Here is a 24,387-nt window from a genome sequence, read left to right as displayed (position 1 = left end):
TGACTATCTCCTGCTGAATATCCCAGTCACTGGCTATGTTGCGTGGCGTATCAAGTCAGTGCCAATATCTAATGGCCCACTTAAACAGCCAGTCTATTTTTGGCAGCTATGACTTGGTCACTGATGACTATCTGCTTGGCCACTATGTCTATCGCAGCTGAACTTAGACCAGAAATTCAGTGCTAGTGGCTGGATATGGCCCTGGCATCAAATTTTCAGGTTCACCACCAGCACGGAAGGTAGCCAGGCTGCCTTCTGCAATCTGAATATCGAACCCAGTGTTTAAAAGCCTGCTAAAAACATTTAAAATATCTTTAGCCCTATAATAATGCTATACTCTCCAGCCCAGATCCTAGAAACAGGATGTGAATCATTGGAAGAGAGAATTAAACTCCCTGGCAGTACACAGCAATAACCTATCCCCTAGACACCTACCGCACCTCCTTATAATCCAGGCAGTGCCACTCACTGTTTCTTGTTTGTGTGTATTGACAGGTCGCAGGCAGTCCAGACGTCAGTTGCGGAATGAGAAGGACAAGCCACTCCCACCTCTCTTGGCACGAGTTGGAGGCAACATTGAGGTAAGGACATTTACTACTTAAAGTTTTTGGCCTGGATTTTCACCTTATCAGTCAAGTGTTCTACTAATATTTCCCCAAAACCTCATGCCCATCCTGGTGAAAGTGCACTGCATACCTTTAGCATCTCTCCAGACCAGTACAGTACACTGATGAATAATAGCTCACCATGACCAGCAGGTGGAGACTGAGACAAAACTTTTGGCTGTTTCCCTCTATGTAACGCAGTCTGTTCTCAGTCTCCAAGCAGGTGTGGTAAGCTTCCCTCGGTCAATGTAGGGCTGTTGGAATTTGTGTAGTGCTCCTTGTCCCTGTCTGGTGCCGGACTGAGCTTGGGGGAACCCTTTTGGGGGTCAGTCCAACTTTAGGGGTGTCGCACTCGACGGGTCACAAGTTGAGTCCCTCCCCCCTTTCCTCTACCTCCCCCCAATTTTTATACAGTTGCCTCAGCTGTAAGCCTTGCCACCGATACCAGCAAGGCATATGGCCAAGAGAGCCAGTGGAGTCTGTTCTGAAAATTTTTTGTTTTTAAATCCTGAGGCAGTGCAGTCTGAAGGGAGCCTTCAGTTCATTGTTATTGCTTTTTATTGCTAACTGGCACTTTTTCCCTTAGCTAGGTTGCATATTGCACAATGAGCACTTTTAAAGGGAAAAAGCAGAGCAGCCTCCTGCGGCACCAGATGACTCCTGGTTCTCCCCTGATGATTGACATAAGCCATCGCTGTGGCAATGTCCGAGAGAACCCAAACAGACTTGCTCGTCAACAACGTCTGGAATGCTAGCAATGCCAGCCAGATGGCTCTGTTCTCCAGAACATTGATCGACCAAGATGCCTCCTCTGGAGACCAGCTGCCCTGAGCCGAGCGACTGAGACACTGAGCTCCCCAAATAAGGAGACTGGAGTCTGTGAGAAGCACTGTCCACTGGAGCTGATCCAGACTCACTCCCTGCACCTGATTGGAAGACAGTAGCCATCAACGGAGACTGCAACGAACTAACCCTCAAAGAGGAATGGGAGAGTCCAAATCGTGCACCTGGAGTGACCAACGCTGAAGCAGAGCATGCTGAAGCAGGTGCATGTGAGCCCTAACCCACCGAACAACATCCAGGGAAGCCACCATCGACCCAAAGACTTGGAGAAAAACCTGCGCCTGAAGACACCAGGAAGCCATCAGAAGGTGAATTTGCGACTGCAACTTGACCACTCGGGCCCCTGGCAGGAAGACCTTCCCCAAGCTGGTGTCAAAGAGAACCCCAAGGTACTCCAGACGCTGAGACGGAGCTAACTGGCTCTTTATGTTGTGCAAATCCTGAAATATGTATGTAATACTGTGATCTGCCTTGGATAAAGGCGGATTAAAAATGTTTTAATAAATAAGACTACCCATCCCAGCGACTGCAGGAACTCCACAACCCGAGCCGTAACTCGGGAGCTCTCCTGAAAAGACTTTGCTCGGATCAGCCAGTCGTCCAGATAAGGGTGAACCAGAATGCCCTCCTTGCGCATGGCCGCCGCCATGACCACCATAATCTTGGCAAACGTCTGCGAAGCTGTGGCAAGACCAAAAGGAAGTGCACAAAAACTGATAGTGCTATTCCAAGATCGCAAATTGAAGGAACCGCTAATGGGAGGCGTGAATCGAACATGCTAGTAGTCCTCCGTCAGATCAAGAGATGTCAAAAATTCCCCTGGCTGAATTGCCAGAATGACAGATCTCAGGGTCTCCATGCGAAAAGATGGAACTTGTGAAGCCCTGTTGACCCCCTTCAGATCCAAGATGGGCTGAAAAGTCCCCTCTTTCTTGGGCACCACGAAGTAAATCGAATACCGACCGGTGCCACACTCCTGTGGAGTGGAGGCACTACCGCTTTGAGATCTAATAATCTTTGAAATGTCTGGTGAAAGGCTCACTTCTTCCATGTCGCCTGACAAGGAGAAGCGAGAAAATAATCTGGCAAGGAATGGGAGAACTCCAGAGCATAACTGTCCTGAATCACCTCCAGGACCCACTAATCCTATGTGATCTCGGCCCACCTCTGTTAAAAATCTCACCGCCGAATGCCCACCAGAATCAAGGGAGGCGCTGGCAAGGAGTCATTGGGCGGGACGGGCAGCGGGTAACCGGCGAAGGAATCACGCCCCCCCCCCACTGATGGGCCCCCCCGAAAGAACTGCCTGCGCTGAAAGAAACAGCCCCAGAAGACCCAGAGGCAGGAAAAGAAGCTGTCCCTCGACTGCAGAAATCACGCAAACACTCACAGCAACACCACCCCGCGCAGGTGGGCACGGTCTTCAGGAAGACGGGGCACCTTAGAGTCCGTTAAGGTCTGAACCAACATGTCCAAATCCTCACCAAACAAAAAAACCCTCCAAAAGGGAAAACTCGTCAGTTTAGCGTTAGAGGCCGCATCTGCCGACTAAGCCCGGAGCCACAGGATACAACAAGCGGCCACCCCGAGAGCTATGGATTTGGCTGACGCGTGCAACAGGTCATACAGGACATCGATAAAAATAAACAATCACGAATACCCAATTTCTAATAACATAAAAATACTTGGTATCACCCTAGACACACACCTAACTATGACTGACCACACAAACTCACTAGTGAAAAAATGTTTTTACACACTATGGAGACTAAGGTCCATAAAAAAATACTTTGACCCAACATCATTCAGGTTGCTGGTACAGGCACTGATCTTATCCATTCTTGACTACTGCAACATCATCTACCTGGACATCCCACAAAAAACAATAAAAAAACTGAGATTGGGCAGAGACTCATCTGCTGGACCTCTCGGCTTCCCACATAGCAGGAGTAGAGAATGTCAAGGCAGACTTCCTCAGCTTTGTCACATGCTAGATCCCAGAGAGTAGTGTCTTGGTCCCGCAGCATTCAAGTTGATTGTGCACTTTTGGGGTCCACTGGTCAAGGACCTAATGGCCACGAGTGTCAACAACAAAGCGCCCCAGTTCGTCAGTCGGCACAGGGATGTTCAGGCTGAGGGACGGCGGACCTCCTGTACATGTTTCTTCATGGCTGATGGTGGGCAGAGTCCTTCTTCGCATTACTCGGCACCCCAGCCACATGATCATGGTGGCTCCCGACTGGGCCAGATACGCAGAGCTGGTTCATCATCTCATGTCGGATCCTTTTCTGCTGCACCTCTTGCTTGACCTTTTGACTCAGGGCCCCATTCCAATGTTTGATCCGGGTCCCTTTTGTCTTACGGCTTGGCTCTTGAAAGGGAACATCTAAGTAAGAAAGGATATTTGGATAAGGTGATCTCCACCCTCTTGGGTTCTCGGAATCTTTCTACCTCTCGGGCTTATGTGCGTTATTGGCATCTCTTTGAGTTCCGCTCATGATGTTGGTTACCCTTTGTGCGTCTTTGCCTCAAATCTTGGAGATTTTGCAGGATGGCCTGGAGCAGGGCCTTGCCTGGTTGCAGCCTTGTCTTCTTTTCACACTCTTGTGCAGTTGGCCTCTTCTCCAGATGTGATTCGGTTCTTGATACTGGTGAAATTGCTCTGGCCTCCAGTTCATCCTTCGGTTCCAACCTGGGATCTCAATCTGTTTTTTTCTGTGCTCATTTGTCCTCTTTTTGAGCCTCTTGGCTCGTGCATATTACTCTTAAGGCTGTGTTCCTGGTGGCCATTACTTTCGCAGGATGCACTTCTGAACTGCAGGCCTTTTTGTGTAGGCCTCCCTTCCTGGAGTTCTCTAGGGAGCAGGTCGTGCTGTGGCTGGTTCCCTCCTTTCTTCCTAAGGTTGTTTCTACCTTTCATGTCAACCAGTCCATTGCCCTTCTGGTCTTGGGTAGTTAGGAGGACTCTTTGGAGCAGAGGCAGTTGGCAAATTGGATGTCCATAGGGTCCTTTGCACTTACGTTCAGTGGACCCTGGAGTTCCATAAGTTGTATTGTCTTTTTGTACTTTTCGCCGGCCCTCGTAAGAGGGACGGTGCTTCTAAAGCTATGACTGTGCACTGGATCAAGGAGGCTTTCGCTACGGCATACCTTCTTCAGAAGAAACCTGTTCCAGATTTCCTCAAAACTCATTCAACTCAGGGCCAGGCAACCTCTTGGACTGAGAGTTCTCTTATGCCTCTAGTGGATATCCATAAAGCTGCGGTTTGGTCTTCTCTCCATTCCTTTGTTCGCCACTACCATGTGGATATGCAGGCACGTCAGGACGTGGTGTTCGGTGAGCGTGTTCTTGTGTCGGCCCTTCAGGGGTCCCACCCATGATGGATACTGCTTTGGTACATCACATCTGTTCTGTCTGGAGGGATGCTAAAGAAGGAGAAATTAGGTTCTTACCTGCCGATTTTATTTCTTTTAGTCCCTCCAGACCGGCACAGACCCCACCCTGTTGTTTTATTCTGTGTTTTTCACGAAGAGTACGTTTTTGTTTTTTTTTTTTGCAGTATCTTGTTGTGTTGTTTTTTGGGGCGTATGTTAAGAGCAGCAACATTTGGTTCGTCTGGTTTAGCTGGCAAACTGTGGAGATGTGTTGAAAGGTTCTTGTCCTAATCAGTATCCATCAGTGTCTCCTCCTTGTCTTCTCCCATTGCGAGTGGGGTTAGTATGTTTATGGTTCACAGTTCTTAGCTAGTTCCTGCTTGGCTATTTGTCAGGCTGATTGTAAATCGGACTGCACAGCCTACTTGTACTACAGCCAGAAGTCAATGTGTTCTCAGTCTCCACCTGCTGGCAGAGGAGTATAAATCCATCCCTACTGTGCTAGTCTGGAGGGACTAAAAGAAAGAAAATTAACAGATATAAACCTAATTTCTCCTTACTTTCCTGTAGTAGATATCCTCTGAGGACAGAAGAACATGTATTCTCATATCCCCTCCTGCCTCTCCTATGAGTTATATTCCATCATATTTTTTTTTTTTTTTTTTTACTGCATTGCTGGTTCTGTGCACTCATGTCGGGTGGGAAGGGAAGGCACCCAAGCATGAGCGGTGCGGTGATGCTAAAGGCTTCAAGATTCTTCTTGAACACTGGGCAGCATCTGTGCCGTGGCTCCATTGGATTACATAAACTATATGTGAGAATCCATGTCTTTCTTTCCTCGGAGAACACTTGTTAACAGGCGAGTAACTCCAAATGTGATTTTCAAGGGCTGCAAAACAGTCAGTTTTCAGAATGTCTTCTGCTTGACATAATGGTTGTTAAAAGCATAGTATTATTTCATATAATGCTGGCTATGAGGGACTGGGGTAGTTTTAGTCTACTTGAGATTGTTGTCTTCCTTAGGGGACATATTTCTTTGTTCTTGTCTTTATAAATATAACTTATTTTTTTAATAATGTGCTTGATATGCATATTTTACATTCTATAACTCACTCTGAACTGTTTTTTTGATAAAGAGTTTGCTATCAAATGTAACAAATATATATCATTCATTATTTGTGTCTACCACTTAACACTACATGCAAACACACCTCAGGCATTCTTTGTGTAGAAATCCTGAAAACCAAACTAGTCTGCTTCCTTTGAGGACTGGATTTGAGGACCTCTGACCTACTGGATATAAGCTTATGTAGCTGATCAGTTGAAATAAACTTGGGCAGACAGTTACTCATAGATGGCACAGCACAACAAAATTGCTTCAGTTGGTTTTGCATATCTGGCTTTTCTCCTTTTCCTTCCTCTTTCCTTCTTGTGACTCATTGAGGGACTTTATGTCTTTTAACTTGAATGTCTTTATCTTATACACTTCTCCCTCGGTATTCGCTGGGGTTAGGTGCAAAGCCGGACTGCGAAGTGTGAAAAATCGCGAATAACTTCTTGGCCGCCTCCCTCCTGCATCCCCGGAACCTTACCTGGTGGTCTAGCGGTGAAATGGGGCAGGAGAGATCTTTCTGTGCTCCTGCCCCGTGCAGAGCCGTCATCAGAATGGCTGCTGTGAGTTCCCGTTGTAGTCTCGAGACTACAACGGGAACTCACGGCAGCCATTCTGATGATGGCTCTGCACGGGGCAGGAGCATAGGAAGGTCGCTGCTATCCCACTTCACCGCTAGACTACCAAGTAAGGTTCCAGGAAGGCTTGGACGGCTTAAAAATAGGCAAAAAATGAAAATAGTTTTTTTGTAAAAAAAAATCGCGGATACTGAAACCGCGGATTTGGAGGGAGAAGTGTATCAAAGTAAGATGCTCTTCTTGGTTCTTTACATGCTCAAGATTGCCTTGTGATCATAAAATGTTAATGGGCATTAATTTATTCTGATAAGCAGAGGCTTTGGCCTGCACCATCCCTCACAAACTCTGAACTCAGAAATAATCCTCAGGTTTCACAGTGAGAAACCCCCTACAGGCTATTGTCACAGTGATGTGGCCTTCTATTTGCAGAGGCGATCGAAACTGTACCCCACCATACCAGGAGGAAGATGGCAGGAATTAGCAGGGAGGAAAGCAAGTTCATGTCTTTTCTGTTTTTGGCTGCTAGGTTTTGGGCTTCAACACCCGTCAGCGAAAGGCTTTCCTGAATGCTGTAATGAGATGGGGGATGCCTCCCCAGGATGCCTTTACTTCCCAGTGGCTGGTGCGAGACTTGCGTGGAAAGACAGAAAAAGAGTTCAAGTGAGTGGTCCTACCCTGTGTGTTAAGAACTTCCTGAAACTAGATTCCTGCCCCAGTGCCAGGTCTGCTGCTGCTGCCAACTGATGAATGTCTTACTCACCTGAGATACCTGCTGCTGTCTGCTTTCCTAGAGGGCACACAGAGGGCCAAGCTGCTTTCTCTCATTCAGACAGACAGTAACCCGCTGTGTGGGGCTGTGGATGAGGATGGCAGACTGCTTAAGCTGTAGCTAACCTGTCACTGTGCACAGCACAATTTCTGAGGATCACAGCTGTACAAATTTGGCAGGTTAAGATGAGAAAATGGGTCTGATGGTACACTTATTGCAGCAGCCCTGCATGTTATGCCAATAGAATGCTTGTTTCCCAGAGTTTCTGCAGAGATATTGAAGATCCAAGTCTATTCTCTGAGTTTTTTTTTGTAACATACAGTAAAACCTTGGATTGCAAGTGTTTTGCAAGACAAGCAAAACATTTTATTAAATTTTAACTTGCTATACAAGCAAAGTCTTGCAATACAAGTACATACAGTATACACATCACAACTGAGTCGATGGTTCTTCTCTTTCTGATGCTGCAAGAATGTAGTGACTGTTCTAAACAAGCAAAGTTTTGCAATACGAGTATATATAGTATACACGCGTCACAACATCTCAATTGAGCCAATGGTTCTTCTCTCCTTGACGCTGCAGGACTGTAATGACTGTTCTAAATGAGCGAGGTCTTGCAATACAAGTACGTGTAGTATTTTGTATTAACGTTTTTGGGTTGTGGAACGAATCGTCTTGAGTTTCCATGATTTCTTATGGAGAAATTTGCTTTGATATACGAGTGCTTTGGATTACAAGCATGCTTGTGTAACAAATTATGCTCGCAAACCAAGGTTTTACTGTATTTTATTCAAATTTTACAGTGTGATGTTTTCCCCCTCATCCCCCCTTCATTTCTGTAGCCACAGATTTAATAATTGCCATCCTGCTCCCCATATGTGACTCTGCTGTGTGGCTCCTAACTCATGTCTACTGCTTACAAGTCACATTAACCTACTACTATTAATTATTTCTAGAGCGCTACCCAGACGTACGCAGCGCTGTAAAGAGACAAGGAGACACTCCCTGCTCGAAAGAGCTCACAATCTAAACAGTCAAGACAGGGAATGGCTCAAAAGGAAATCAGGCAGATCATCCAGAATGCTTCAATTAAACTTATTATGAAAGCCAAGAAATTTGATCATGTGACTCCTTTACTTAAAAAAGCACACTGGCTTCCAGTCGCACATCGTATAATGTACAAATTAAGTTTGCTCACCTTTAAATCTCTGATATTTAAAACCCCAGCTTTTACTTATAAAGTATTGATTCCTTATACTGCATCTAGATTACCGAGGTCGAAATGACCAACACTTATTAGTCATTCCCTCCCTTAAAATTATTAACACACGACGGCAATCCATCTTTTCCGTTACAGCTCCTCAAACACGGAATTCCCTTCCAATTTACTTAAGAGAGGAAAACAATTTGGAAAAATTTAAGAGCAAACTCAAGGGTTTTCTTTTTAAAGATGCATTCAATGACTAAATGAATTGCTTAGGAATTTTATTATGTTTGTAAAGTTGGTTTTTATTATGTTTCATAGATTTTGTCTTTTTGTTAGTTATGTTTGTTTCCCCTAACTCTGTAATTTTATCGATTTGTAAATCGCTTAGAATTTGAAATAGGTGATTAATCAAATTTTATAATAAACTTGAAACTTGAAACAAATAGGATCCCAGGATGGAGGATACAATTAGGGGGGGATTGTTAATCTGCTGAACCTATTACATCACAAAAAAAGAGGAGATAGAATAGTGGTCTCAAACTTGCGGCCCGGGGGCCAATTGGAGCCCGCCAGGTCCTATTTTGAGACCCTCAGTATGTTTATCATAATCATAAAAGTAAAATAAAACAGTTTCTTGATCATATGTCTCATTAGCTATAAATTACAATATTATTATTAAGACTTAGCCAAAAGGAAAGATTTATAAACTATAAAGAGTTTTTACCTCATGCAAAATTGTCATTAACTATTTTTTCTGCGGTCCTCCAAGAACCTACAAATCCAAAATGTGGCCCTGCAAAGGGTTTGAGTTTGAGACCACTGAGATAGAACATGTCTTGGATTGTATCTTGTAGTAAGTAGTCTGGTTGCTATATTAGTACACTTTAAAGGTTAATAAACTAAAAAAAAAAAAAATTTTAAATGTGATTTATTGGACCAGCTTAGTACAGTTTTTTGAGTAGCTTGTGGGAGTTAAACCTCCATTCATCATGCTGAAGGAAGGGGGTTTTAATTTCTGAAAGCTAGTCAAAAAATATGTTAAGTTTGTCCAGTAAAATGTTGTTGTGTTTTTTTTTTTGTTGCTGTTTTTATTTACTATCCTGCAGTGACATCGGTAGAAAAAGTGTCTTATTTTCTTTTCTTTTTTTTTCTTTTTAATTCTTTATTCATTTTATATTTTACATCAAGTGCATAGAAAATATCAACAATTAAAATAATACATCACTTGAAAATCCACAAAATCTCCTTAAATAAGATTTATCCCCATCCCCCCACCCCCAACATATTAATATCAGATTTGGGATTAAATAAATTGTTTGTTAGAAAATCATGTGGCATTGTCGTATGACACAGTTTTATTTGGCATGTCTATGAGAGCTAAGAGCCAAATATCTTCTAATAATAACAAACTTTTAATGATTCTGACAGGAGTTGCCATCCAACAATTAACATATAATTGGAAAGATTGGAAAAGATTGAATTACAGTTTTTGGTGGAATTCAGTGTGCCATTTGTATAAAATGGAAAGAGCGTTAGCAGTTCAAAAATGATATTTTAATAAATTCAAGGATGTGTGTGGGCCATTAATAAACTATTGTAATGAATAATTATCATTTTTCCCTGTTTAACATAAAAGTTGATATAGGGTGGTTTTTTGATTTTCATTATTAGATATGAAGGGAAGGATATACCGTATTTTCACTCGTATACCGCGCACACGGGTATAACGCGCGGGGAACTGTAATATATGTAAATAAATTTTTATATACCGCGCACACCTGTATACCGCGCATGCCGCCCCGACTCTCCTTTCGCCCGCCCCGACTCTCCTCTGGCCAGCCTGACTCTCTCCTTTAGCCCGCCCCGACTTTCCTCTCCCCCTTGAAGTCCTGTCCCCACCCTGAAAGCCTGATGCCCTCCCCCCCGACGTCCGATTCACCCCCCCCCTCCCGCAGGACCGCTCGCACCTGCACCCCGAAGGACCGCTCGCACTGGAACACGCACCCCCACCCCGAAGGACCGCTCGCACCCCCACAGCCTCCCCACCCCCCCATCATCATGTAGTAGTTTCCTACCATCGTCCTGCTGCTTCCTTTGTCGGCGGTCCTGCCCCTTCTCTTAGCCCTGCGTCTACGCGGGACCGCCGGAAGAGGAAGCAGCAGGACGATGGTAGGAAACTACTACATGATGATGGGGGGGGAGGCTGTGGGGGTGCGAGCGGTCCTTCGGGGTGGGGGTGCGGGTGTGTGTTCCAGTGCGAGCGGTCCTTCGGGGTGCGGGTGCGAGCGGTCCTGTAGGGGGGGGTGAATCGGACGTCAGGGGGGAACTATGTAAAAAAAAAAAAGGGGGGGGATAACGCGCTCACGCATATAACGCGCATGGTTATACACGGTTTGTAAAATCGAGCTACATGATCATATATAATAAAATGCTAGAGCGCGCATGCGCTCTCGAAAATTCGTGCGGTGTGGCGCCGTGAGGTGTGCTTCTGTGGCAACATTCTAACCGCACGGCGCATGCAGGGGCTGAAGGCGCATGACTGTGCTCTCTCCCTGCCTCGGCGCGTCACCGCCCACCCTCACTCACCGCTGCCTGCCCGCGTCCTCGCCGTGTCACCTCACTCGCCGCCGCCGCCAATCCTCTTCAGAGCAGCCTGCGATCATGGCTGGCTTTAAAGAACCTCGCAGGCCGCTCTCCAACCTCAGTAGCACGCTCCCTCTGATGCACAGGATCGCGTCAGAGGGAACGTGCTACCAAGTTGGAGAGCAGCCTGCGAGGTTCGCTAAAGCCGGCCACCACGATCGCAGGCTGCTTTGAAGAGGAGCAGGCCAGAAGACGCCGGGATGGAGGGGAGGGTAAGAAGGGGATCAATACCGGGAGCCAGGGGGAGAGGGAAAGGGAAAGGGGGCTGCTTTGGGGGGAGGGGTGTGCTGGGGGGAGACAGAAGGGGCCATGGATAGGGAGAGGGAAAGGGGGGCTGCTTTGGGGGGGTGGTGTGCTGGGGACAGACAGCTTTGCTCGGGGGGGGAGACAGAAGAGGGCCATGGAGAGACAGTTAGGGAGAGGGAAAGGGGGCTGCTTTGGGGGGGAGGTGTGTCCTGGGGGCAGACAGCTTTGCTCGGGGGGGGGGGGAAGACAGAAGGATACAGACAGCGGCCAAGGAGAGAGAGATAAAGAAACACAGACAGACAGACACATCTATTCTAGCACCCGTTAATGTAACGGGCTTAAAGACTAGTTTTCTAATAAACAATTAATTTGAGACCAAATTGAATTCCAAAAGGCCATCTCTCCTCTTTGTTTTAAATGTGGAACAATGTAACTGCATGGTGTGTCCCCTAGTCTTTGTACTGTTTCAAAGAGGAAATAATCGATTCACATTTATCCATTCCATTCAAGACTCTGTAGACCTCTATCATATCTGCCTTCAGCTATCTCTTCCCCTAATCTCTTTAGCCTTTCCTCTTATGATAGTCCTTTCAACTTCTTTTTGTTTAATTCTTTATTGATTTTCAAATTTTGACAGTGCAATACAACTATATTAAACATGAGCATTATACGTAACGCACTTAAAATACACAAAATCAATACACTGCCAATCCTTTTCTCCCTCCCTTCCTCACATAACTATTACACTGCATATGCTTATATTATTGCAATATTGTAGATAAATACCTTTAGCAATCCCAAATACCTTCCCCTCCTCCCACCCCACCTCCTGGATGTGTAAGGAATCTGTAAAAAGGGAGATACCTGACATTCATTGCAATTCAACATATGCAGTCAATGGGCTCCACACCTTATTGAATATCATACTAGACCCCAAACACTCCGCATTCATTCTCTCATATTTATACGTGGAACAAATATTTGCCCACCAAAATGTGTAATTCAATCTGTTGTAACTCTTCCAGTTACGTGTAATCATCTGGATGGCTATTCCGGTCATAATCAAGAAGAGCCGGCTTTTATATCTATCTAAAGAAGGCTTAATATGCAATATTGTACCACAAATTATGGCTTCATAGGTTAACGGGATTGATGACTCAAGAATAATATTTATTTGTCCCCAAATTGACTTCCAGAAATTAAGTATCATTGGACAGTAATACAACAGATGATCCAAGGTCCCTAACTTGCTGAATGTTCAGCTCTCTTGAATGTAAACCGCCTAGAAGTCGCAAGATTGTGGCGGTATAGAAAAATAAAGTTATTATTATATCAATATGACAATGCCATCATCTGTTAGACTTAGAGCTATCTACCTTATTCAAATGAACTGGGGTCCAAAAAATCCTATGCAATAAGAATAACCAAGTTTGTCTCGTAGATGCTGACGCTGTACATCCTCTTATGAGAGTTCTTTCAACTTCTAAATCATTTCGCTTGCCTTCCTCAGTACATTTTCCAGTTCCACTATATCTTTTTGAGATACGGCGACCAGAATTGCACCCCTTACTCAAGATGTTGCCTTACCATGGAGTGATACAAAGGCATTGTGGCATTCTTTGTTTTATTCTCCATTCCTAATAATTCTTGACATTCTCACATTGTTTTGAAATTGTGCCAGAAGAAAAAAGATTCACAGTCTCGGATCATTCTTCTCTTTGGGCAGGGCTTATGTTTCCCTCTTCATGCGACATTTATGTGAGCCTGGAGCAGATGGCTCAGAAACCTTTGCAGATGGAGTGCCACGAGAAGGCCTGTCCCGACAGCAGGTCCTGACACGCATTGGAGTCATGTCCCTTGTGAAGAAAAAGGTAATGAAGTAGTGGCCATGGCTGCATTTTGTGTAGTGCAAACTATATAGTTGAAAAAGTCTATAAAGATGGGAAAGTAGAAATCAACACATAATACAAGGGCTGGTCCCAGCACAGTATTGAATGCAATTGACCCTCAGAAATGCCACCAGCCACTCAAATATGTTTCATAGTGGTTGGATTTATACATTATATCCTCACCGGGCCATTTTTGTTTTGTTTTGTTTTTAAATTTGTGAATATCTTAGTTTTTCATAAAGTGCAACAGTGCCAAAGTAAAACTTATTGTAGATAAGAGCTAATACTTATTAAGTAAGTATTAGTAAGTATTAGCTCTTAGCTACAATAAGTTTTACTTTGGCACTGTTGCACTTTATGAAAAACTAATATATTTACAAATTTAAAAACAAAACAAAAATGGCCCGGTGAGGATATAATGTATAAATCCAACCACTATGAAACATATTTGAGTGGCTGGTGACATTTCTGAGGGTCAATTGCATTCAATACTGCACTGGGAAAATCACCAGGGGGTCTTAGCAGTGACCAGCCCTTGTATTATGTGTGCATTTTGTGTAGGACATTGGGATACTAGGATCATAGGAGCGGCTAAAGAAGAAATATCTGTGTTGTATGAGAAAGGGCATAGGCTAGCAGATGTGTTGTGATGCCTCTTATGCTGCTTGGCAGGTGCAGGAATTTGAACACATTAATGGACGCTGGAGCATGCCAGAACTCATGCCTGATCCCAGTGCTGATTCAAAGAGGTCTTCCAGAGCATCTTCACCTACTATTAAAACATCAACAACCACTCCTGAACCAAGCTGCACCAGTACCCCGTGTACTTCCAAACCAGGTAAAGACATGCATCTCATCTCCTTCTATCCTTCTCTGCAACTCCCTTTGCATTTCCAAATCTGGTAAGAGCATATATCTTATATTCTTTAGCACTCTCCAGACCAGTAGAGGTTAACTTTACGAATGGGTATATATCTAATCATGACCAGCAGGTGGAGACTGAAAACAAAACTTTGGGACAGTATATCCTAGCCCCTCCTCTCTATTTCCCTCAGTCTTCTTTCAGTCTCCAGCAGGTGTTGAGTGATCTGTACCCATCTCCCTTGGTAGGGCTGTTGGAATTTGTTTAGGGGGTTTATTGTCCCTGTTTTTAGCCGGACGGAGCTTGGACGGACTCTGTTTGGGGGTTCGTCCGACCTCGGGGGTGTCAAACCCGGCGGGTCACGAGCGGGGTCCCTCCCCCCACTTCCTCCACCTCCCCACATTTTTTTAGAGGAGCCTCAGCAGTAAGCCTTGCCCCCTAAATCAAGCAAGGCATATTGCTTTGAGAGCCTGTGGAGTCTGTTCTGTATAAAAAAAAAATAAAAAAATCCTGAGGTAGTGCTGGTCTGGAGGGTTGTATCCCTTTAAGAAAACTGTATTTTACTGTATTTTTTCAACTAACCGGCACTTTTTTGCAGCTAGGTCGCGTATGGAGCAATGAGCACTTCTAAAGGGAAAAAGTGCTCATTGTGCTCCAGACGCGAGGCACTCGCGGCCGGCCTGTGCAAGCGGTGTTCAGGCCGGTGCGGTGGAGGAGCTCCGTCGGCAGCGGCTGCAGGCGCCCAGAGCTCCCCGCCGATGGTGCCTCGCGAGTCGGCAGGGAACGGTGGGGAAGCCCGGTCTTCTCCGTCCGCCCACGGAGGGATTCCCCAAACCGCCGACGGTCAGGTTTTAGAGGATTCCCTCTCAGCTGATTTTTTGACAGCTGATGCCGGCTTGCCTGCTTTAGCGGCTGAGACTATTCAGGTCTCTCAGCCGCTTCAGGCTATGGAGGGAGCTTTTTTGGCGGGAAAACCGCCATCTTCTCTGTCTGGCCCCTCCATTTTGTCTTCCACCTCAGGTGACCTTCCCCCTGTTTTGACTATGCAGGGGCAAGGTTCTGCTGGGTCCCCTGCTGTAGCAGGGAGTCCCTTGGGACCCTCGGGGGGTTTTTCTCCTGAATTTTTCTTTTCTTTATGCAGAGCCTATTTTCAGGCGGCTGGGGGTCCCGGTTGCGCCCAGGGGGTTTCGGGGGGTGGGTTTTCCTCCGCGCTCCCTGCGGCTTTGCCCCTTTCGTCTGGCGTGACGTCCCCTCCGCCGCCTCCCTTGTCCAAGCGTCCGCGGGTGTCGTGGGACGAGAATTTGTGGTCGGAGGAACGGGTCGGTCTGGAGGAGGACCTGGACCCTTCTGAGGAGTTCCAGGACTCTCTGGAGGGGACGGAAGCTGGCGGCGGGTTGTCGGATTTCCCGTTCTCCAGTGACGAGGCGTCCGTGGTGCGCCTTTTTCAGAAAGATGAGCTGCCTGACCTTATTCAACAGGTTTCTTCGGTTTTGCGTTTTGAGGACGCGCCGCCGGAGACTCCGCGTGTGGGGGACCCCCTGTTACGGGGGATCCGTTCCGTTTCCCGCTCTTTTCCTATGCATCAGGATATTCGGGATATTATTCTGGAGCAGTGGAAAACGCCGGAGACGCCGTTTCGGCTGGCGCGCAGCATGGCTCGCCTGTATCCCATTCCTGAAGGGGATCGGGCTACGTTAGCTTCGCCAGTCGTGGATGCGGTGGTCTCGGCAATTTCCAAGCGGCATACCGTGCCTGTTGAGGGCGGTTCTGCCTTGCGGGACCCTGAGGAGCGCAAATTGGAGAGCATCCTTAAGCAAAATTTTCAGGTCTCTGCCTTTGGGGTCCAGGCAGCTATTTGTGGGGGACTGGTCGCTCGCGCCGTGTTTCGGTGGGCGGAGCGGGTCTTGGATCGAGAGTCTGACGACTGGTCTCCGGTGGATCAGGAGGTTGCGAAGATTGAGATGGCGGCCTCATTCCTCTCAGATGCTCTATATGACTTGGTGCGGATATCGGCTAAGTCTATGGCTTTTGGCGTGGCCGCAAGGCGTGTGTTGTGGCTGCGCGCTTGGGCGGCGGATGCTGCGTCCAAAGCTAAGCTTACTAAATTTCCCTTTCGGGGGTCGTTTTTGTTTGGAGAGGACTTGGATAAGTTGATTCAGACTCTGTCGGACTCGAAAGTTCCCCGTCTGCCGGAGGACCGTGCCCGCCCGGCGTCTCGGGGGGGTGCGGCCCGGGGGCGTTTGCGGGATTTTCGCAAGTATCGCCCTGGGCGTGGGGCTGCTTCTTTCCAGTCTCCGGGATTTTCCCGGGGTCGGTTCTTCCAGCGCATGCAGCCCTTTCGGGGGGCCCGTCGGGGGGCAGGGAATCCCTCCGCCGGTTCCCCCGCTTCCCGTCCTGCACAATGACGCCTTGCCGGCGCCCCCTTTGGTTCCGGTGGGGGCTCGGCTGCGCGAATTTTTCCCCAAATGGGCCGAGATCACGTCCGATCAGTGGGTCCTGGAGGTGGTGCGGGACGGTTATGCCCTGGAGTTCGCCCGCTCTCTGCCGGATTTTTTCCTCGCTTCTCCGTGTCAGACTCCGGGGAAGACGCAGGCTTTTCGCCAGACCCTTCAGCGCTTGCTAGATCTCAGGGCAGTTGTTCCGGTGCCCCCTCCGGAGTGGGGCACGGGCAGGTACTCCATTTACTTTGTGGTGCCCAAAAAGGAGGGGACCTTTCGGCCCATCCTCGATTTAAAAGGGGTCAACAGGGCCCTCAAGATTCCCTCTTTCCGTATGGAAACTCTGCGGTCGGTCATTCTGGCGGTTCAGCCGGGGGAGTTTCTCACTTCTCTCGATCTGACGGAGGCCTACTTGCATGTTCCCATTCGGGCCTCTCATCAGCGTTTCCTGCGCTTTGCGATCTTGGGTCGGCACTTTCAGTTCTGTGCGCTTCCCTTTGGGCTGGCCACGGCTCCTCGGACGTTCACCAAGGTGATGGTGGTCGTCGCGGCAGCCTTGCGGTCGGAGGGCATCCTGGTACACCCCTACCTGGACGACTGGTTAATTCGGGCAAAGTCGTTGCAGGAAAGCTCCCGGGTTACTGCTCGGGTGGTGGAGTTTCTCCGGTCGCTGGGCTGGGTGGTCAACCTTTCCAAGAGTCGGTTGGTCCCGGCTCAGCGTCTGGAGTACCTAGGGGTGCTGTTCGACACCTCCTTGGGGAAGGTCTTCCTCCCAGAGGGCCGGGTGAGCAAATTGCAATCTCAGATTCGCCTGCTTTTGGCGTCCCGGTGTCCTCGGGCGCGAGATTTCCTCCAGGTCTTGGGGTCGATGGCGGCGTCCCTGGACGTGGTGAGGTGGGCGCGGGCCCACATGCGTCCTCTCCAGTATGCTCTTCTCCGGAGGTGGTCTCCCCAGAGGCACGGGATGGATGTTCCGGTTCCCCTGCGAGGCTTGGCGCGCTGCAGTCTGCGTTGGTGGCTCCAGACCCCTCACCTAGTTCAGGGGGTGGGTCTGGATCTCCCGCAGTGGACGGTGCTCCTGACGGATGCGAGTCTCCTGGGTTGGGGGGCTCAGTGTTTGGGTCACTCAGCTCAGGGCACCTGGTCCGCAGAGGAGGCCGCCTGGTCGATCAACGTGTTGGAGACCAGAGCGGTCCGTCTGGCGCTGTTGGCTTTCCACTCCCTGTTGCTGGGCAAGTCGGTCAGAGTGCTGTCGGACAATGCCACGGCGGTGGCTTATGTCAATCGTCAGGGGGGCACCAAGAGCACTCAGGTGGCGCAGGAGGCGGCTCTGCTCATGGTTTGGGCGGAATCCCATCTGCTGGACCTCTCGGCCTCTCATATAGCCGGAGTAGAAAATGTTCAGGCAGACTTCCTCAGTCGTCACTTCCTAGATCCAGGAGAGTGGTGTCTCGGCGCCGAGGCGTTTCAGTTGATAGTGCAGGCTTGGGGGCAGCCCCTGATGGACCTGATGGCCACGGGTGGCAACGCCAAAGTGCCCCGCTTCTTCAGTCGTCGCAGGGACGGTCTGGCCGAGGGTCTGGATGCTCTGGTCCAGCAGTGGCCAACGGAGGGGCTGTTGTATGTGTTCCCTCCTTGGCCGCTGGTGGGCAGAGTGCTTCTTCGCATTGTTCACCATCCGGGTTTGGTGGTGCTGGTGGCGCCGGATTGGCCTCGCCGTCCGTGGTATGCGGATCTGGTGAGGCACCTGGTAGCGGATCCTCTTCCTCTGCCTCTCTCGGACGACCTTCTGATGCAGGGTCCCATTCCCATGTTCGACCCGTCTCCCTTCTGTCTTACGGCGTGGCTCTTGAAAGGGGTCGCCTTAGCAAGAAGGGATATTCAGACAAGGTGATCTCTACACTGTTGGGGTCCCGGAGGCTTTCTACCTCTCGGGCTTATGTGCGGGTTTGGCGTCTCTTTGAGGAATGGTGTCGGGCGCGGGGAGTGACCTCTTTTCGCGCTTCTCTGCCTAACATTCTGGAGTTCTTGCAGGATGGCCTGGATAGAGGCCTGGCTTGGTCTTCTCTCCGGGTTCATCTTGCGGCCCTGTCGGCTTTTCGAGGGTTGGTGTCAGGTCAGCGTTTATCGGCTCTTCCTGATGTGATTCGGTTTTTGCGGGCGGCCAAGTTGCTTAGGCCTCCCCTACGGCCCTCGGTTCCCTCTTGGGATCTTAATCTGGTTCTCTCTGTTTTGGTGCGTCCGCCTTTCGAGCCCTTGGACGACTGTTCTTTGAAGGACCTTACTTTGAAGGCGGTCTTTTTGGTGGCCATTACTTCTGCTAGGCGTGTTTCTGAGCTGCAGGCTTTCTCTTGTAGGGCTCCCTTCTTGGAGTTTTCTAGGGAGCGGGTCGTCTTGCGGCCTGTTCCTTCCTTTCTGCCGAAGGTTGTTTCTCCTTTTCATGTCAATCAATCGGTGGTTCTCCCGGTCTTGGGTGGTCGGGAGGGCTCTTCTGAGCAACGGCAGCTGCACAAGTTGGATGTCGGTCGGGTCCTTCGCTCTTATGTGCAGCGGACCCAGGAATTCCGGAAGTCCGATCATCTCTTTGTCCTCCTGGCGGGTCCTCGTCGGGGAGCTGGCGCTTCTAAGGCTACTATTGCGCGCTGGATCAAGGAGACGATTGCTTCCGCTTATCTTCTGAAACAGCAGCCTGTTCCGGAGTTTCTCAAGGCTCATTCCACTCGGGGTCAGGCGGCTTCTTGGGCTGAGTCGTCGCTCGTGCCTCCAGTGGATATTTGTAAGGCTGCGGTTTGGTCTTCCTTGCATTCCTTTGTTCGTCATTATCGGGTTGATGTGCAGGCGCGTCGGGACGCGGTGTTCGGTGAGCGTGTACTGGTATCGGCCCTTCGGGGGTCCCGCCCGTGAGAGGGACTGCTTTGGTACGTCCCATTCGTAAAGTTAACCTCTACTGGTCTGGAGAGTGCTAAAGAAGGAGAAATTAGGTTCTTACCTGCTAATTTACTTTCTTTTAGCTTCTCCAGACCAGTAGAGGTCCCCACCCTGTCTGTTGTTGGTGTTGTTGGGGCTGTTGCGCGGGCAGTTTTTGGTTTTTGCTGCGGGTTCTAGTATTTTTCTAGGGCCGGGGAGAATTGAAGAACAGCGGCTGTGGCTCGGCTGGCTTAGCTGGCGAGCTGTGGGGACATTCTTCCTTCGGGAATTTCTCCTCTGCATTTTCCAACAGCATTTTGGGTATGTTATTTGTTACTCCTTTCGGAGTATTGTTTTTTATCTCTGTTGTTTTCCAGTTCTTGGTTCTGCTTGGCTATTCGGCAGACTGAGGGAAATAGAGAGGAGGGGCTAGGATATACTGTCCCAAAGTTTTGTTTTCAGTCTCCACCTGCTGGTCATGATTAGATATATACCCATTCGTAAAGTTAACCTCTACTGGTCTGGAGAAGCTAAAAGAAAGTAAATTAGCAGGTAAGAACCTAATTTCTCCTTACCTGTGAAGAGGGCCTTGGTGATATCCTCTATTTATATAAATTGTATCTGTGTTTTACCCTTTTACTATTTCCTGCGAGTCCTCTTGACTTACTTCTTATCACCCATCTCTAAGTGAAGATGGAAACATTTAATGAGGCATAGAATTGAGAATCCTGCCAGGCCTCAGGGAGCCATGTCCCAGCAGGCCATTCTTATCTTTCTCTTCTGTATTTGGGAGTCTATACTTTGAAAACACTGCTGTCAAATCCATGTGTTTTTGTCTTTTGGTTTAGCCACTCCTGCACCCAGTGACAGAGGGGACAACATGGGAGCTGTTGCTGACAGGGATGAAACAGAAGTCAAGGAGGAGAAGCAGGACCAAAATGGCAAGAGCAGTGACACGGCCGGGACAGAGGTATGTACACACATAACTCCAGTCTTCTTTAGCAACTCTCCAGACCAGCCCAATTCACTGATGGGTAATAGCTCACCATGACCAGCAGGTGGAGACTGAGACAAAACCTTTTGGCTGTAATACAAATAGCCATTCTTCCCCCTAATATATTCAGTCTATTCTCAGTCTCCAAGCAGGTGTGGTAAACTGTTGCAGTCTTCCCTGGGTTAGTGTAGACCTGTTGGAAGTTGTTTAGTGCCCTTCTTGTCCCCATCTGGTGCTGGACTGAGCATGGGACCCTGTCAGGGGTCCATCGGACCACGGGGGTATCACACTCGACGGGACATGAGTTGACTCCCTCCCCCATTTCCTCCACCTCCCCAAAATTTTGTAGAGGTACCTCAGCTGAAAACTTTGCCACTGAGGCAAGGCATATGGCTTAGAGAGCCAGTGGAGTCTGTTCTGATAAAAAAAAAAATCCTGTTCCTACAAAAAAAAAATCCCGAAGAAGTGCCGGTCTGAAGGGAGCCTTCAGTTTATTGTTGTTACTCTTTATTGTTAACTGGCACTCTTTCCTTAGCAAGGTCGCATATTGCACAATGAGCACTTTTAAAGGGAAAAAAATGCCCATTGTGCTCTAGAGGCGAGGGCAATGTGGCCTGCCTGAGCTCGTGGTGTGCCAGCCACCGCAAAGGGGAATCCTCGTCTGCTCAGGGTGCTGGCGTCCAGGGATCCCTTTTGCGAGTGCCTTGTACATGCAGTCCTTTCGGGGGGGCCTATCGGGAGGGAGCATGATCTCTCTGCCGGTTTTCCCACCCCATCCAATGACTCCTTGTCGACGCCCCCCCCTGGTGTTGGTGGGTGCCAGGTTACAGGATTTTTACCAGGAGTGGGCCAAGATCACAACGGATCAGTAGGGACTAGAGGTGATTTGGGATGGTTATGCTCTGGAGTTTTCCCATGCCTTGCCAGATCACTTTCTTGCTTCTCCTTGCCGGGTGGCATGGAAGAAGCGGGCCTTTCGCCAGACGCTTTAAAGGCTGCTTGATCTCAAAGCTGTAGTTCAAGTACCTCAGGAGTGCTGCACCAGTGGGCATTCCATTTACTTCGTGGTGCTCAAGAAAGAGACGACTTTTCGGCCCATCTTGGATCTGAAGGGGGTCAACAGGGCTCTGCGAGTTCCGTCTTTTCACATGGAGACCCTGAGATCTGTCATTCTGGCGGTTCAGCTGCGGGAATTCCTGACCTCTCTCGATCTGACAGAGGCTTTCTAGCATTTTCCAATTTGCACTTCCCATCAGTGGTTCCTTCGCTTTGTGATCTTGGGATGGCACTATCAGTTTTGTGCCCTTCCTTTTGGTCTGGCTACGGCTCCATGGACTTTCACCAAGATTATGATGGTAGTGGCGGTGGCAGCCTTGTGTAAAGAGGGTATTCTGGTTCACCCCTATCTGGATGACTGGTTGATCTGAGCAAAGTCCTTTCAGGAGAGCTCCCGAGTTATGGCTCGGGTTGTGGAGTTCCTGCAGTTGCTGGGGTGGGTAGTCAACTTGTCCAAGAGCTGGTTGGCTCCATCTCAGCACCTGGAGTACCACGGGGTTCTCATCGACACCAGACCGGCCCAGTCCCCACTCTGTCTATCTGTCTGTTGTTCTTTCAGGATTCACGTGAAAAGTGTGTGGTTTTTTTCTGCAGATTTTAGTATTTTTCTAGTGTCAGGGAGATTAAAAAAGAATAGTGGCTTTGGCTCAGCTGGCGAGCTGTGGGGACGTTTGCTTAAAGGTTTTTCTTTAGCACTCTCCAGACCAGTAGAGGTTAACTTTACGAATGGGTATATATCTAATCATGACCAGCAGGTGGAGACTGAAAACAAAACTTTGGGACAGTATATCCTAGCCCCTCCTCTCTATTTCCCTCAGTCTTCTTTCAGTCTCCAGCAGGTGTTGAGTGATCTGTACCCATCTCCCTTGGTAGGGCTGTTGGAATTTGTTTATGGGGTTTATTGTCCCTGTTTTTGGCCGGACGGAGCTTGGGCGGACTCTGTTTGGGGGTTCGTCCGACCTCGGGGGTGTCAAACCCGGCGGGTCACGAGCGGGGTCCCTCCCCCCACTTCCTCCACCTCCCCACATTTTTTTAGAGGAGCCTCAGCAGTAAGCCTTGCCCCCTAAATCAAGCAAGGCATATTGCTTCGAGAGCCTGTGGAGTCTGTTCTGTAAAAAAAAAAAAAAAAAAAAAAAAAAATCCTGAGGTAGTGCTGGTCTGAAGGGTTGTTTCCCTTTAAGAAAACTGTATTTTACTGTATTTTTTCATGTAACCGGCACTTTTTTCTAGCTAGGTCGCGTATGGAGCAATTGTGCCCTTCTCCGGGGGAGTAGGACACAAATTTAGTCCAGCCGCGAGGCACTCGCGGCCGGCCTGAACTCGGCGGTTTGGGTCGGTGAGGTGGTGGAGCTCCGTCGGCAGCGGCTGCAGGCGCCCAGAGCTCCCCGCCGATGGTGCCTCGCGAGTCGGCAGGGAACGGTGGGGAAGCCCGGTCTTCTCCGTCCGCCCACGGAGGGAATCCCCGAGCCGCCGACGGTCGGGTTTTAGAGGATTCCCTCTCAGCTGATTTTTTGACAGCTGATGCCGGCTTGCCTGCTTTAGCGGCTGAGACTATTCAGGTTTCTCAGCCGCTTCAGGCTATGGAGGGAGCTTTTTTGGCGGGAAAACCGCCATCTTCTCTGTCTGGCCCCTCCATTTTGTCTTCCACCTCAGGTGACCTTCCCCCTGTTTTGACTATGCAGGGGCAAGGTTCTGCTGGGTCCCCTGCTGTGGCAGGGAGTCCCTTGGGACCCTCGGGGGGTTTTCCCCTGAATTTTTTCTTTTCTTTATGCAGAGCCTATTTTCAGGCGGCTGGGGGTCCCGGTTGCGCCCAGGGGGTTTCGGGGGGTGGGGTTTCCTCCGCGCTCCCTGCGGCTTTGCCTCTCTCGTCTGACGTGACGTCCCCTCCGCCGCCTCCCTTGTCCCAGCGTCCGCGGGTGTAGTGGGACGAGAATTTGTGGTCGGAGGAACGTGTCGGTCTGGAGGAGGACCTGGACCCTTCGGAGGAATTCCAGGACCCTCTGGAGGGGACGGAAGCTGGCGGCGGGTTGTCGGATTTCCCGTTCTCCAGTGACGAGGCGTCCGTTGTGCGCCTTTTTCAGAAAGATGAGCTGCCTGACCTTATTCAGCAGGTTTCTTCGGTTTGGCGTTTTGAGGACGCGCCGCCGGGGACTCCGCGTGTGGGGGACCCCCTGTTACGGGGGATCCGTTCCGTTTCCCGCTCTTTTCCTATGCATCAGGATATTCGGGATATTATTCTGGAGCAGTGGAAAACGCCGGAGACGCCGTTTCGGCTGGCGCGCAGCATGGCTCGCCTGTATCCCATTCCTGAAGGGGATCGGGCTACGTTAGCTTCGCCAGTCGTGGATGCGGTGGTCTCGGCAATTTCCAAGCGGCATACCGTGCCTGTTGAGGGCGGTTCTGCCTTGCGGGACTCTGAGGAGCGCAAATTGGAGAACATTCTTAAGCAAAATTTTCAGGTCTCTGCCTTTGGGGTCCAGGCGGCTATTTGTGGGGGACTGGTCGCTCGCGCCGTGTTTCGGTGGGCGGAGCGGGTCTTGGATCGAGAGTCTGACGACTGGTCTCTGGTGGATCAGGAGGTAGCGAAGATTGAGATGGCGGCCTCATTCCTCTCAGATGCTCTCTATGACTTGGTGCGGATCTCGGCTAAGTCTATGGCTTTTGGCGTGGCCGCAAGGCGTGTGTTGTGGCTGCGCGCTTGGGCGGCGGATGCTGCGTCCTAAACTAAGCTTACTAAATTTCCCTTTCGGGGGTCGTTTTTATTTGGAGAGGACTTGGATAAGTTGATTCAGACTCTGTCGGACTCGAAAGTTCCCCGTCTGCCGGAGGACCGTGCCCGCCCGGCGTCTCGGGGGGGTGCGGCC

The 24,387-nt window shown here is 49.2% G+C and overlaps 1 protein-coding gene across 2 annotated transcripts in view; it reads left to right on the top strand.

Annotated features, from left to right (window-relative positions):
• CHD3 (chromodomain helicase DNA binding protein 3) overlaps positions 1-24,387 on the top strand; it is a 131,035-nt gene that overhangs the window by 85,013 nt on the left and 21,635 nt on the right. For both annotated transcript variants that reach the window (XM_033924010.1, XM_033924009.1), the window contains exons 27-31: positions 496-581; positions 7,039-7,172; positions 13,104-13,248; positions 13,939-14,104; positions 20,322-20,443. In XM_033924010.1, coding sequence (XP_033779901.1) covers positions 496-581; positions 7,039-7,172; positions 13,104-13,248; positions 13,939-14,104; positions 20,322-20,443 — 653 coding nt within the window. The remainder of the gene's footprint in view (positions 1-495; positions 582-7,038; positions 7,173-13,103; positions 13,249-13,938; positions 14,105-20,321; positions 20,444-24,387) is intronic.

This window comes from Geotrypetes seraphini, chromosome 16 (assembly GCF_902459505.1).
Source record: "Geotrypetes seraphini chromosome 16, aGeoSer1.1, whole genome shotgun sequence".
NCBI classification, from domain to species: Eukaryota; Metazoa; Chordata; class Amphibia; order Gymnophiona; family Dermophiidae; genus Geotrypetes; species Geotrypetes seraphini.
The sequence above is the reverse complement of the archived record's forward strand: the minus strand, read 5'-3'. Positions and strand labels throughout refer to the sequence as shown.